At 37.6% G+C, this 15,373-nt stretch overlaps 2 protein-coding genes across 2 annotated transcripts; both read left to right on the top strand.

The window, feature by feature from the left end:
• Nucleotides 1-3,702: 3,702 nt before the first annotated feature.
• LOC127858663 (uncharacterized) lies at nucleotides 3,703-5,046 on the top strand. The gene is made up of 2 exons (XM_052395869.1): nucleotides 3,703-4,307; nucleotides 4,542-5,046. Exons 1-2 carry the CDS (start codon nucleotides 3,794-3,796, stop codon nucleotides 4,967-4,969), a joined length of 942 nt encoding a protein of 313 aa, XP_052251829.1. The 5' UTR covers nucleotides 3,703-3,793; the 3' UTR covers nucleotides 4,970-5,046.
• A 3,218-nt stretch (nucleotides 5,047-8,264) lies between these two features.
• Nucleotides 8,265-10,890, top strand: LOC127858311 (uncharacterized). Its single transcript, XM_052395336.1, has 2 exons — nucleotides 8,265-8,782; nucleotides 9,583-10,890. Exons 1-2 carry the CDS (start codon nucleotides 8,688-8,690, stop codon nucleotides 10,409-10,411), a joined length of 924 nt encoding a protein of 307 aa, XP_052251296.1. The 5' UTR covers nucleotides 8,265-8,687; the 3' UTR covers nucleotides 10,412-10,890.
• The last annotated feature ends 4,483 nt before the right edge of the window (nucleotides 10,891-15,373 follow it).

The following is a 15,373-nucleotide window of genomic DNA, read 5'->3' as shown; positions in this document are numbered from 1 at the left end:
TAGTCTAGTTTATTTTTAAGAATCTAATTTATTTTTATTTTTAATAAACTCCCCCCCCCCCACTTGCGTGCCGTAGTCGCCTCGTTTCACCTATGTATATTATATTTCAGAGTCAAACCAGTTTCGAATATTAGTACCTTGCTTGGGACGTATAAAGTCATATACTTCTATTTCTTACTCACCCCGGAAACCCGATATGCTATGACAAGTTGGATGTGCTAGGAGAAGTTGCCGATAGATTTCGATGAATTTCGGTAGGGTAAGTAAATCCAGTTCTATAATTGTTTAAAGGCATTTTTGAATTAAAATATATGTTGGTGTATGCAAAGGAGGTATTACCATGTATGTTAGAAAAATCCTGGTTATTTATATTCAGGATTTATTGAAATATGGCTATTTAAAGTCGACGATGCAGGGCTTTGTCCCATATATAGCACTTTATTTACAAATTTCTTTAGAGGTATGCCAGTGAAAAAGTTTTTGCACCGACAATTATATTAACCAATGTCCCCGAGTAATATCCGCAAGGGTTTCTTAAAAAAATTCGTGGAAAAATTCGACTTCACATTCAACATGTTGATGAAAAAATGATATGACATGGTGCTGTACAAAGATGTCGAGATATGACATGAGTGCAGTTCATTTATAAACCTTAAAGCTCACTATTACAGCTGATTTATGCCAACTCTGATGCATTGTAGATCCTTTTCATTGAACTTTGAGGTTTTATAATTATATCCGTTCTGAAGCTAAGTTAATTTCTAGCTTATTTGTATCTTTTGTTATTGTTTGAAAATCATTGTAAATGTAAAGCAATTTATTCATACAGGTAAAAATATACGTCCGGTAGGCAATCTAAACACTTATAATAATATTTTCTGCCTATAGTTCAAATTATGGGTAGACTTTCATAAATGTGAACTAAATTTGGATCTATTATACATGACTTCAAGTTGACAGCTTTGCAAACATCTCCGACAATGCACGCGTGTAAATGTTTGTTTCTTTTCGTTCTTTTTGGTAATGATATATGCAAAATGTAAACATTTATTTTCAAAACCCAATCCAATTCCAAAATTGTTCCTGATTCATATAAATTGTTCATGTTTTAATAGTTGTTTTTTTTCGGTATAATAAAATAAATATTACATATCTGACAGTAAATTTGTCAACTTTCGGAAAATTACTCAGCTTTGCCTCGGTCGACAGTATTTCCTCAAGTTGACAAATTTACTGTCACCCTGTCACACATGTAATATTTATATATTTATGATAAATATCATCGGAATAACAATTGCATATCAAACTTTAACAAAAATCGTATTCTGTTTAAGTGTTTACCCTGCGACCCGTTTCATCAACGATCATCAATCATATTCACAATTCGTTATGTCTTTTCAAAGACGTCTAAATGCTAGACACAATGTGTAGGACTTAATAGCGTTCAGAAATTGTATCCAATTCATTGGTTTATGTCACTTTTATGCATTTTTTTTAATAAAGTGATATTCCATGTATATGTTTAAGCTTTATAATTCAGTCGAAACATACAATTACGGTAAGATGTTTTCCTCAGTCAGAATCCATGTACTTGTTGTGCATTTTTTTGCAGAAAGTAAAAATAACAATTTTTATTTTTTCAAACAACTTTTCATCAAGTCCAATTTAATACATAATAATAATGCCACCACACTTTTTAACTAAAGGTCGCCTGCGCTATAGAGATAAATCTCGTCTTAAATGTAGGGCATGCTTAAAATCAGTCTGAGCGGAACATGCTTGATTAGATCATATACATAAGTATAGTGTTTCGAACACGTTTTTCTCATTTTTAGGTACTGGTATAACATGAAACTGAAACAGTTACACGAATAACACATGAAGTATCATTTAAACATCGTTTACGGTTAAATAAATCGGAAGCAAGTTTAAATGATTCGAGTTCTGAGAAAACTGGGCATAATGCACGTGCGTAAAGCGTCGTCCCAGATTAGCCTGTGCAGTCCGCATTGGCTAATCAGGGACGACACTTTCCGCCTAAATTAGATTTTTGCCAAGAAGAGACTTCATTTAAACGAAAAATGTCATAAAAGCGGAAAGTGTCGTCCCTGATTAGCCTGTGCGGAACAAGACTAAAATTATTATGAGCCACATGCTATCTCTCGTAGCTATTGTTCTTCTTAATTGAATTCATTGTCAAATGTATAGGGAGCATCAATTCGTCACAGACTGACATCAAAAGTGGCAGTATTATTTTTTATAAAGAACATAATGTCTCAACATGATTAACAAGGAAAATCTCTAGTTTTGTGTACAGAAAACTTCTACACAATGTATATTACACGAACTTACTCCTTTAGCTGCACGCAATCGCCGTATTGCGTTAGAAATATAGTTACTAACACGTAACTCAACATGATTTGATAATTGTTAAACCCTAAATACATGTTCGCTTCCAAAATTACTTTTCGAATACGCAACATTTCTTAGGTCGAAAAAAGAAAATTATTGTGCATGTGTACCTTGGTTTTATTTCACCGCAATTATATTTTATTAATACACTTTTTATTAAAATTCATTTTCAAAAAGTCATATTTTTACTGTACCTAAGCTGGGATAGATGGTACAACCCAAAATAGTGAAGTGTTGGCGAGAATAATACAAAAGGGTATCACAGATGTCGAAATTAGAATGAATTCTGGTGGATTTCGCGGGGATTTTCGTCAGATTAGTATATGTTTCTACAGTGATTCATTTACCTTCGGTATAAGTCGTGACTTTTGTTTGCGATTTGTATGGGTCCCTCTCTTGACGGGACGTATTATAATGGGAACATCAAGTGCGGGCGAATCAGCTGTTAGGCGGCACATCCCGGGCGGGCGGATCAGCTGTTAGGCGACACATCCCGGGCCTGCGGATCAGTGGTTAGGCGGCACTTCCCGGGCGGGCGGATCAGCTGTTTTCATCGAATCTTGATCCAACTTTCCTTAAGTGTTTGTTAACATAAAAGAGAGGCCAAGTTCGATAACCAGCCATTGTGCATCTGGCATTTCAGAGTAACTGCCCATGATTTCTGATTTTAAAAAAAGGTAAAAAAAGCGCCGTTTCCGCTTTTTAAACCCACAGTTTTCATCGAATCTTAACCCAAGTGTATGTGGATGTTTATTGACAAACAGAGGCCAATTTTGAAAACCTGACGAATCGCTCAAGGCACTTCAGAGTAATTGCCCTTGGAAGTGTAATAATAAAGTACGCATATGTCTCGCGATGCATTCATTTAACGAGCCGTTATTGCAGCATTGAAACAATACAATTTAAAGAGTCGACACACACACTCATATATGGCATGACCGTAAACTAACAAACATTGTCCATTATATTGCTTCAAGTATTTAGAATTGTTTAAATACATATCGTTATTTGACATCAATTTATAGTAACCGTTTGATAAAATGGTATGCTTTCCGACGAATGCACTTTACCCTTATCCAATTTTACATGTCTACTTATCGTCGGTACTGTATTTATTAGAAACATACGGGAAATGCTCTATGAAACATTCAATACGTTCTATTCTTTTCTCTAGAAAAACGAATTGGTCCTCCTGTGCTTTATCAAAATAAATATGCCCCTTTATTAAAATAGGTCTTCGAGAGCATGTACATGTTACCAATGCGAAGACAAGCAGTTCTCTTGTGTTCAAATTGTATCACTACACGAAGATAAGATATCTGCCCGAAATGTATTTAAGGTGAAAGCGCTCATATTATCGAGGAACACGTTCATAACTAAGATGAAGACCATATTGTCAGTGGGGGCATGTTGGTTTTTATTTGTGTTTATAAATGTTGAAGCGGTAACAGATGGGGATTTTCAATCACTGCTTGCCAGGCTTTATGCGCTCGAAGAAAAACAAGCATTTTCCGAGCAACGAATCGCTGCGCTGGAAACGGAAAATATGTTGTCCCAGAAAAGAATCGCCGACTTAGAAAAGTACAAGACATTTTCCGAAAGAAGGGTCGCTGCGCTTGAAAGAAAAAACAGAAGAAATGATGCACATGCTATCGTAATGAAAATGTATGCACAAAAAGTCGCGCTTGAAAACGACAAGATACTGTCCGACAAAGCCACAACGAAAGGATTCGACAACACTCTGTCTGACGAATTATTTTCCTTGCTTGATAAGGGCAAAATATTACCTAGCAAAAAAATCTCTTCTGTTGAGAACGAATATGCAGTAACACCCAACCGGAGGGTCAATGATGATAGAAACACTGCTGCGGAAACTACGAATCGGCCAAATGCTGGTAACGTTGCGTCATTTGTATTTTAATGTTTGATTTAATTCATGTTAACATCAATCTTTGCTATACACATGTACCGGTACATATTTGTATTGTGTTCGGATTTCTTAGCCTCTAACTATTATTAATAATAGAACATTCAGTATTTAATAGAAAGCATTTTGGTGACTTTCAACTTATTAAAATCCTTCAGAATATTCAAAACTAATATTTAAAACTATTGTACTTTCGTTGCAGTACTTCAATCGGAACACAGACGATTTGTTGCAGCAGGGACTGTAGCATTTTCTGCAATAAAACTGGATCACCAAGAGCACATGGGCATAAATCAGAACATACTGTTCGGTAATGTTCTCACGAATGAAGGAGGCGGCTACCATCCTAATCTCGGTGTCTTCATAGCTCCACAATCTGGCGTTTACGTGTTCTCATCTGCGATTATGACTAACATTAATAAAGAGCAATATTCTGCCATAGCAGTCAACGGAAACCTCGTCGCGCAGATTTATGGCCATGCAGACAATGGAAGACACGACCAGGGCAGCCAGACGGTTGTCTTAAAGCTGAATGCTGGAGATGAAGTCGCTGTTCAAAATAGGCAATCAAATGGTGATGTCTGGGGTTCGCAGTTTTCGTCATTCAGTGGCTGTTTAGTATGGCTGTAATAAAATAGTTCCCGGCTTATAAAACATCTGTAGAATATTTCTGGACCCAAGCAAATAAAACTGGTGAAGAAAATCAACTACCGGTATGTGCGTTTGTTCCTTTAAATTTAAAACGTCATGTCGAGTATTTCCGGAAAACAAATTCTTTAATGAAATCCAGAAATAAAAATGCAGGTCGCTTATTTCGAGACGTTTATGGAGGTCGTTTTTCCGGTAAAGATAGGTACATACCAACCAAACCTCTTTGCAATTCACAGCCCTTTAAATAAATACCACAGTTATGAAAGAGGCTACACTTTTAAGATAAATTCTTCGTTGTGTATTATTTTTTGCCCGTAATCATGAACTAATATATGTGCATACAAAAAAAGTTTTATAGTTAATTAAGAATATGACCTAATTATCAAACTAAATATACATTCGGCAAACATACATAAATGAAATTGTTTTCACACCTAAAAATATAATTATACCACCGTATTACATGACTCGATTTACATGACTTGATTTTGTAGACGATTTAAAATGTATTCACAACTTATGATACAGCTCCTAAAGAGAAAGCACATGTTAATGCGAAGGTTTTTAGTGATCCAGAATACAGAAGACACAGAACTGCACAATGCATACTAAGGAAGGTCTTAAATAAATCAACTACATTTAAAAAATTGCTGTCGTCTTTGAAACTTATGTATCTTGTTGCTGAGGCAAGTCCATTACAAATTGATCGAAGTGACTCATATGGACAAAAAGTGCTGTTTTCAGATTCCATATAATTTTCCACTTCCATGTACTAAACATTTAATTAAAGGGGCATTTTCACGTTTTAGTAAATTGACAAAATTAAAAAAAGGTTTCAGATTCGCAAGTTTTCATTGCAGTTATGATAATTGTGGTCGACTGTCGTCTTTGAAACGTAGATTTCTGAGGCAATTCAATTATAAATTAATCAAAGGGACTCATATGGAGAAAAAAGTGCTGTTCTCAGATGCCATGTAATTTTCCACTACCATATACTAAACATTTAATTAATACTACAGCGCTCATGCATTCACTTCATTGTAAAGTGAATTTGAACGTGTTCTAAAACTAGGTTATCGCTGACCATCTGTTCATTATTTAAGGCAAAAGTATGTATCATATATAATGGAAAACATGGCTTAATGCATGTGCGTAGTGTAAAAGAATTGTATAGCGCTCTATAGATAGCTGTATAGCTGTATATATCTTTAGAGTCGGCTCACACTTATCAGGGACAATACTTTCCAAATTTATGTATCCTTTAAATGACGAATAATCTGATTAAAATCCGGTCTTGAAGAAAAGTATCGTCCCTTATTAGCATTTGCGGACTGCATAGGCTAATCTGGGACGATACTTTCCGCACGTGCATTTAAGGCCGATTTCCGAAAGCGATGTTCAATTAAAATTGTTAAGTATTTGTTTTCAACGGAATACCGTTATGGCCACCGTGGTAACACATTAAAATCCAGGGGACGACAATGCGATAGTACGATGGCGACAATGCAATAGTACGATGTCGACAATGCGATACTACCATGGCGACAATGCGATAATGCGATAGTACGATGACGACAATGCGACAGTGCAACAATACGATGGTGACAGTGCGATAGTACGATGGCGACAATGCGATAGTCATATCATACTGTCGCCATCGTATCATCGCATTGTCGCAATCGTACAATTGCGTTATCGTACTATCGTCATCGTATTATCGCATTGTCGCCATCGGACTATCGCATTGTCGCCATCGTACTATCGCACTGTCGCCAACGTATTGTCGCACTGTCGTCATCGTGTTATCGCACTATCGCAATCGTACTATCGCCATCGTATTCTCGCACTGTCGGCATCGTCTTATCGCATTGTCGACATCGTACTATCGCGTTATCGTACTGTCGCAATTGTATTATCGCATTTTCGCCATCGTACTATCGCACTGTCGCCATCGTATTGTCGCCCTGTCGTCATTGTACCATCGCATTGTCGCCATCGTACTATCGCAATCGTACTGTTGCACTGTCGCATTGTCATCATCGTACTATCGCGTTGCCGCATTGTCGCCATCGTAGTGTCGCCTCTGGTTTTTTATGTGTTACCACGATGGCAATCACGGTATTCCGTAGTTTTCCTGCAAGTATAACAAAATTTTAATAGAAACTCCAGGCAAATGATTACACGGAAATCATAATGAAGTACCCGGTGATAACTATTATAGCGTACCGGGGTTTCCCGCGTATGAACATGTTCATAGTTATTATAATAGTTTATATAATGTACTCTAATTGTTTTATTTACGAGTATTATTCAAGATATTTCAAACACAATAAAATATCAATAAAACGCATCCGTTATCAATTATCATGACATGAATTAGCGGTGATAATAAATCGAGTCATCGGCTATTGTTATGAATCTGGACGTTATCTTACAGGTTTAATTGTATTTCGCAATATTTTATGTAATAAGAAGACAATAGACACTAACTGCGACTTTCTTTTTAACAGTTAAAGGGGTATAGTCAACCAAAAACAATATCAGGACACACATATTTTCCCTCTATCCTTTTTCTGCAGATTTTATTACACTTACCTTGGTTTTTACGAATACATATATGCATGCACGCGTATCCTAATACTTTCTATTAAGCTTTTAGTCCTCGTCGGATATGACATCACAACCATCTCACAGGTTGACCTATAACCCGACCAAGGGCCTTACGAAGCTTCGGTCAATACAAGTGGGATCTTGCATATGTACGCATCAATGACGGTTCGTTCTAGTAAAACTCTTGCAGTCCGCACAGGCTAATCAGGAACGACACTCCGTCTTGACTGGTTGTTCGTTTAGACTTCCTTAAAACTAAAATTTCCAAACAAGTGGAAAGTGGCGTCTCTGATCAGCATGTGCGGACTTCAAAGGATAATCTTGGACAATACTTTATGGACATGCATTAAGCCTGGTTTTCACACAGCGAGGCTCATTTCTTTTAAGAAACGCACAAAAAATGATTGTAGAACTGTTATGTACAATTTATATTTAGTTATAACTTTCATGACACATTCCACTTAAATTATCCACGTCGAAAGAAATGCATACGATGCGTTGAGCTAGTTTGAAATGTCCCTTTAAATGGGTAATCTATTGCGTGCATTAACAAGGTGGTGAACAATAATTAGTATTCACATATCATTATGTCGGATGATTGTTAAATTTAAGGTTACTACCAGATGTGGGATGTTATACATATAATGTACATGGTTTAAACAATAACCAAACAAGTGCGCATTCGTTACATATTATTAACAGGTGACGCCATATTCCATTGTTAATACGTTGTATATATTACCGCAGGAGTTGTTTCTAGTGTATGTTAAAATTATGATTATACAGACTACGAATCTTCGTCTGGTATGTTATTTCTTTACAAAATCAGATGAATTATAAATCAATTGTGGATTACACAAAAATAATAATGCATAAAGCAATTAAGCGATAGTGTTTCGAAGTTGTATAACTATTTAGGGTTGGTGTAATCTGTTCGATTGAAAGAGGACGTCATCCCTAACGGTTTTGTACAGTGCCCCTTAAAGATATAGTGAACAATACCACACAAGGGAATAACGTTGAATGCAATTTTTTTATTTGGCGAACACCTCATCACGACAGTTTCGCTGCTAACGTGTCTAGCGTCATGGACTTCGAGGAACAGATAGCTGTCGCCATGGCAGCAGCTATATCTGGTCTGGCTGTCGCTATAGCTAGCGTGGTCGCCGCAATGGTGTACAAGTAAGTACGTGTAGATGAGCGAGGATCGTCATGTAAATTAAAATCGCAGGATTACAATGATTATCGACAAATATAAATTGTAATTAGGTTTAACTAATCAATATTCTTACGGACTTTCTTATAAATGTCTTAATTGTGTAATGACATATTGCACGTTATAGGGAGGTTTGATGACTAGTATATTACAAATAAAGCAAAGGAGCCTTGCTCTGGAAAACGGGGTTTAATGCAGGTGAATAAAGTGTCGACCCATATTAGCCGCTGTAGCCCGCACATGCTAATCCGGGACAACACTTCGCCTAAACTGGATTTCGTTTGTTTGGAAGACTACTTTGAACAAAAATCAATAACTTCCTATAAACGTAAAATTTTATAAAAGCTGCTAAGTGTTGTGCAGACTACACAGACTGACCTGGGACGACACTTAACGCATAGGCATTAAACTCCGTTTCTACAAAGCGGCTCAACTAATTGACTAATTAACTAACTAACTAAATACAATCCCGTATCAAAGTTAAGGATAGTTAACATAGTAATGTGCTACAAAGCAGTATTTGTCTGCAAATAAATATGTTGAAAATACTTGAATACCTGCAAAATATGCAACACACCACAATTATGCTACTAAAGAACGCTTTCATTAAAATGTTGGTAAGCTGAGAAAATTACGTTTATCATAATTAAAAGCGTTGCCATATATCTGTTGAAATTACTTGTCTGCAACTAATTGTACGGATCTGGTTCTTCAAAACATAACAAACATCTTTTAACCTTAACAGATGTATTGCAATACATTACAGAAGACGCAAGTTAAAGCAACGACAAAAACTACTAGACGCCAACATGCAACGAGGTACTTCCAGACGTATTCAAAGAAATCCCAGTTTCAACGAGCAATTCCAGGGCATTTCTGAGACGACATTGTCTACTGACGCACCGTTCATTATTTCGGGAAACTTAATCACACCAACTTCGGAAAGAGTGAACCCAGTCTACTTGGACGAAGATGGCTTGACATTGAAGAGAAACCAGTCTCTGCGGCTCGATAACAGCATTTCAAGCATCCCTAGAGCGGGCGTTGGAGACGCCAGGAAAACATGGGGATATGAAAATGATACCAATTTTGGTGAGGTCGATGTGCATTGTGGGAACGCAATGACCGCAAACAGACACGAACCCCATTCGGCGTCTCAGTGTCAAAATCGTGACCGATATGATGGTAGACCAACTCCCGCGGTTACATCACCAGCAGACGCTTGGTTCAAAGGAAGACTGGGTTCTTCTCGCTACATGGATTACTCGTCTGCTACTGGTACCGACAGACATATTACTCATGGTACCGGCAGAGCACTTCATGGGAATCCGATGTTAAAGCGGGTACAGTCTACGCCCGCACGCAGACAGGGTCAGACCGCAAAGGAAAACTCCGCTTTCAAACGCAACCAGTCGTTGATGTCACGTGACCATATAGTCCCTGCCCCACAGACACAATCAGAGAGGGCGGGCGTTCATTTTTATCGCGCAAACACCCCGGGAGTTGAACAATCGGATGACAACAGGACGCAGTTTTCAATGAGGAGAAGTGGAAGTCTACTGTGGCGGGATAACCGCATCGGCAACTTTTCATGAGGTATCAAAAAGATGATGTTTATGAAGTTAAAATATCTTTGGAATGCTTATTATGAACTGGTTAATGAGCGCAAATTAATACTGGACACATACGCTATAAAGATATTTTATCCCTACACGTCAAATTAAAGAAGTGCAATTTCTGGATAACGGTAGCTGAAATCTGCATACAATTTGATTTTTTGTTTACCGGTAAATATCTATCTTTTAAATAAAATTTTGCGAACAGACTGTGTTCTACTAGACATTGTAGAAGAATACATTTTGTATAAATTTCATATAATTTGCATATTGTACAATAGATCAGGTAGGCTTTAAGAAATTCTGTTCATTGTTAATAACATCATTATGTGATCTGTAAATGTTACATGTGTATAGAGCTATATAGCACTAAATATATTCTAAACAATTTATATGTACCAGTATACATTTTGTACATCAAATGTCAAAATGCAAGGCAATAAAAACAAAAATAGTAACTGTTTCTCATGTACACAGTATTTATTCATAAGATGTGTTCTTATATAAATCATGAAACATCAGTTTACACAAACATACTGAATTAATTGATCCAGTCTTCGTTTTCTGACAGTATTTCATCTTAATCAGTATCAGTTGTGTCCACTGACGATACAGTTTTATCTGAAACCATGGAAACCAAAGGGAGCTTTGTTGAACCTGACTGTTTAAAAACATGTTGTTTGACAATATTGCTTCTCATCCCACTGTCTGTATCTGATGCGTCACTATCCTTGCCACTGGCAGACTGGTTCACAGATATTTCTACATCCATGTCAGAATCCAGTCCAGAGTCCTGTGACACAGTCTGGGAATGGTATACAGCAGTCTCCTCCTCCTCATCATCATCACTGTCACTGTCTCGTTGTTCTTTGCTAAAAACAAGAACAGTAAAAAGTATGAATAGCTTGAAGCAACTTTTTTTATGCACATAAAGTAAAACATAAACAATTTCATTCTTTATTCTTTTAACATTTGTTTACACTTATATAACAATTGTTTTTATTTCAATATGCATCATCAACTATCCTCATTCAAGAATTGTGTTTGTTTATTCGTATTTTCAACTCTAATTTAGTAATAATCCATCCTATCAAGGCAGTCTGTTTACCTACTCAAACTTTTCATGGGGAAGTCAGGTTAACAAGTACTGAGTGCATATACTTTACTTTACTAGAGGTACAGCCAAGGGGATAGAATGGCCGAACAAATAATTTCAAGACCAAACCCCCAAACAAATTATGTGGCTAAGCCAGAAATTGCAGCTGTCATCCTAAGCTTTGTGGCTCAGCGTTCAAAGAACTGAGCCCGCCCAATGCTACTATAATCCTTCAAAATAAGTAGGATGAAGACAACATTATATGACTCCAGTAACGGAGCCTTGTTAGGTGGGAAACTTAGCTTCAAGCATTTGCGTTAAGGGTTGTCCCTGATTAGCCTTTGAAGTCTGCACAGGCTATTCAGGGATGACACTCTCTGCCTGGACTGGATTTTTGTTTATAATAAACTTCCTTTAAATGAACAAGAACCCGTCGGAGACGGGTGATGCTCCCCAAAGTTTTTTTTTGTCACAATATTGCACTATATATTCAGATAAAAGGAAACGTCTTGAGGGCACAGTAGTTGGGGGGACAATAATTTTTTTATAGAAAATTTCAAAGGGCCATAACTCTGTGAAAAATCATCCGACCAGAACCCGCTGATAATATGCACATCTCCTCTTGGTAGTGAAGCTTCCCATAAGGTTTCATTGAATTCCGGTCATTAGTTGCTGAGATATAGCCCAGACAAGAATTGCACTATATGTACAGTTTATGGAAAATTTCAAAGGGCCATAACTTTGTGAAAAATCATCCGACCAGAACCGGCTGATAATATGCACATCTCCTCTTGGTAGTGAAGCTTCCCATAAAGTTTCATTGAATTCCGGTCATTTATTGCTGAGAAATGGTCCGAACAAAAATTGTGCACGGACGGACGGACACACTGACGGACAGACGAAGCGGCGACTATATGCTCCCCACAAATTTTTTTGGGGGAGCATAAAAAAGCCATAAAAGCAAAAAATGTCATCTCTGATAAGCCTGTGAGGATTGCACAGGCCAATCCAGGACAACACTTTACCGCACATGCATAAAGCCAGCTTTTCCAAGAATGCCACTCAATGGTCAACTGACCTGAACTGCATTGAGGGAATGAGTAGAGACTGTATGAAGGGTCTATGCTACATAATTGTCAACTGACCTGAACTGTGCTGAGGGGATGAGTAGAGACTGTATGAAGGGTCTATGCTACATAATTGTCAACTGACATGAACTGTGCAGAGGGGATGAGTAGAGACTGTTTGAAAGGTCTATGCTACATAATTGTCAACTGACATGATCTGCTCTGAGGGGATGAGTAGAGACTGTATGAAAGGTCTATGCTACATAATTGTCAACTGACCTGAACTGAGCTGAAGGGATGAGTCAAGACTGTATGAAAAGTCTATGCTACATAATTGTCAACTAACCTGAACTGAGCTGAGGGGATGAGTCAAGACTGTATGAAAGGTCTATGGTACATAATTGTCAACTGACCTGATCTGCTCTGAGGGGATGAGCCAAGACTGTATGAAAGGTCTATGCTACATAATTGTCAACTGACCTGATCTGCTCTGAGGGGATGAGCAGAGACTGTATGAAAGGTCTATGCTACATAATTGTCAACTGACCTGATCTGCTCTGAGGGGATGAGTAGAGACTGTATGCATGGTCTATGCTACATAATTGTCAACTGACCTGATCTGCTCTGAGGGGATGAGTAGAGACTGTATGAAGGGTCTATGCTACATAATTGTCAACTGACCTGAACTGGGCTGAGGGGATGAGTAGAGACTGAATGAAAGGTCTATGGTACATAATTGTCAACTGACCTGATCTGCTCTGAGGGGATGAGCCAAGACTGTATGAAAGGTCTATGCTACATAATTGTCAACTGACCTGATCTGCTCTGAGGGGATGAGCAGAGACTTATGAAAGGTCTATGCTACATAATTGTCAACTGACCTGATCTGCTCTGAGGGGATGAGTAGAGACTGTATAAAAGGTCTATGCTACATAATTGTCAACTGACCTGATCTGCTCTGAGGGGATGAGTCAAGACTGTATGAAAGGTCTATGCTACATAATTGTCAACTGACCTGATCTGCTCTGAAGGGATGAGTAGAGACTGTATGAAAGGTCTATGCTACATAATTTTCAACTGACCTGATCTGCTCTGAGAGGATGAGTAGAGACTGTATGAAAGGTCTATGCTACATAATTGTCAACTGACCTGAACTGAGCTTTGGGGATGAGTAGAGACTGTATGAAGGGTCTATGCTACATAATTGTCAACTGACCTGATCTGCTCTGAGGGGATGAGTAGAGACTGTATGAAAGGTCTATGCTACATAATTGTCAACTGACCTGATCTGCTCTGAGGGGATGAGCCAAGACTGTATGAAGGGTCTATGCTACATAATTGTCAACTGACCTGAACTGCTCTGAGGGGATGAGTAGAGACTGTATGAAAGGTCTATGCTACATAATTGTCAACTGACCTGATCTGCTCTGAGGGGATGAGTAGAGACTGTATGAAGGGTCTATGCTACATAATTGTCAACTGACCTGATCTGCTCTGAGGGGATGAGTAGAGACTGTAGGAAGGGTCTATGCTACATAATTGTCAACTGACCTGATCTGCTCTGAGGGGATGAGTAGAGACTTATGAAGGGTCTACACAGGCTCTTTACTGATGGTTGTACATGGCAGGCCGAACTGAACAGCTGTACATGGAAGAAGTAAAATATTGTAAAAAACATCTCTATGCTCATGGTTAGCGAGGGCGGAGTCTGAATCAAGAAATGGGAAAATACTACATGTATTTACGTTTCTATTTACAACTGAAGAGCTTTACATGGTAGAATTATTGTACAACCTCTCTATACACATGGTTACTGCGGGCGGTTTCTGAATCAAGACATGGGAAAATATTATTTATATTTCAATTTACAACTGAAGACCTTTACATGATAGAAGAAAAAGAAGGAAAAACCATCTCTAAGAACATGTTAACTGACAGTGGTTTCTGAAACAGGAAATTGAAAATATATTTTATTGATTTCAATTAACATGTACACAGAAGAGCGTAACATGGCAGACAGTTAAAACATCTTTATGCACATGTTATCCATGTTAACTGACAGCGATTTCATAATTAAGAAATGGGAAAATATAATTCATTGTTTAATTTACAACTGATAGCTGTTTCTTGTAAAACAATAATCGGGTTGAATACCAATTACTTACATACTTTGTATTGTTAATAATTTTTAATTTGGAGTTGGACAAAAAACAAGCATCATAAAAAAGTCAATACAAATACACTTCTTTAAAAGAAACATTTGCAGACCGCACAAACAGGCAGTGAACTGTTACATTGTTTGAGTATGTCAGAATCTCGATAGCAACCAGCCTTTACACAGTGGGTGCATTAATTATAAAACAGCAACCCAAATAACCCTCTAACAATATCTCCCAATGGCAAACTAGTGCTAACTACCATATCTTTGTTCAGTGTGGATTGAGATCATTAATCACCCGTTTTCTTAACTCTTATGGTGATGATTAGAGAACCAATATTTATACATTCGAACACTTTTTACAACCTCAAAATCCCAAATAAAAATGTGAGTCTAGGAAATTTAAGCAGGCTGGTCAGGAAGGGGAAAAACTTACTTTTATTTTTTGACTAAGGTGAATAACAAAGACCCGTTTTCATGTAAAATTCATTCTACGACCTAAGGTATTTTACTTACACAATTAGTTAAAACAATGCACATAGCCCCATATCTCACCTCTCGTAGAAACTTGCCAGTTGGCTGTCTAGTAACCTTCTCAGTGTTGACCTGTGAACCAGACG

The sequence above is a fragment of the Dreissena polymorpha genome, chromosome 14, assembly GCF_020536995.1.
Source record: "Dreissena polymorpha isolate Duluth1 chromosome 14, UMN_Dpol_1.0, whole genome shotgun sequence".
NCBI classification, from domain to species: Eukaryota; Metazoa; Mollusca; class Bivalvia; order Myida; family Dreissenidae; genus Dreissena; species Dreissena polymorpha.
The sequence above is the reverse complement of the archived record's forward strand: the minus strand, read 5'-3'. Positions and strand labels throughout refer to the sequence as shown.

What these genes read in the sequence shown, in the direction of transcription:
- LOC127858311 (XM_052395336.1), top strand. Translation starts at nt 8,688, where the DNA reads ATGGACTTCGAGGAACAGATAGCTGTCGCCATGGCAGCAGCTATATCT. An exon ending in GTCGCCGCAATGGTGTACAA is followed by an intron (nt 8,783 to 9,582) that starts GTAAGTACGTGT and finishes AATACATTACAG; the next exon opens with AAGACGCAAGTTAAAGCAAC.
- LOC127858663 (XM_052395869.1), top strand. Translation starts at nt 3,794, where the DNA reads ATGAAGACCATATTGTCAGTGGGGGCATGTTGGTTTTTATTTGTGTTT. An exon ending in TACGAATCGGCCAAATGCTG is followed by an intron (nt 4,308 to 4,541) that starts GTAACGTTGCGT and finishes CTTTCGTTGCAG; the next exon opens with TACTTCAATCGGAACACAGA.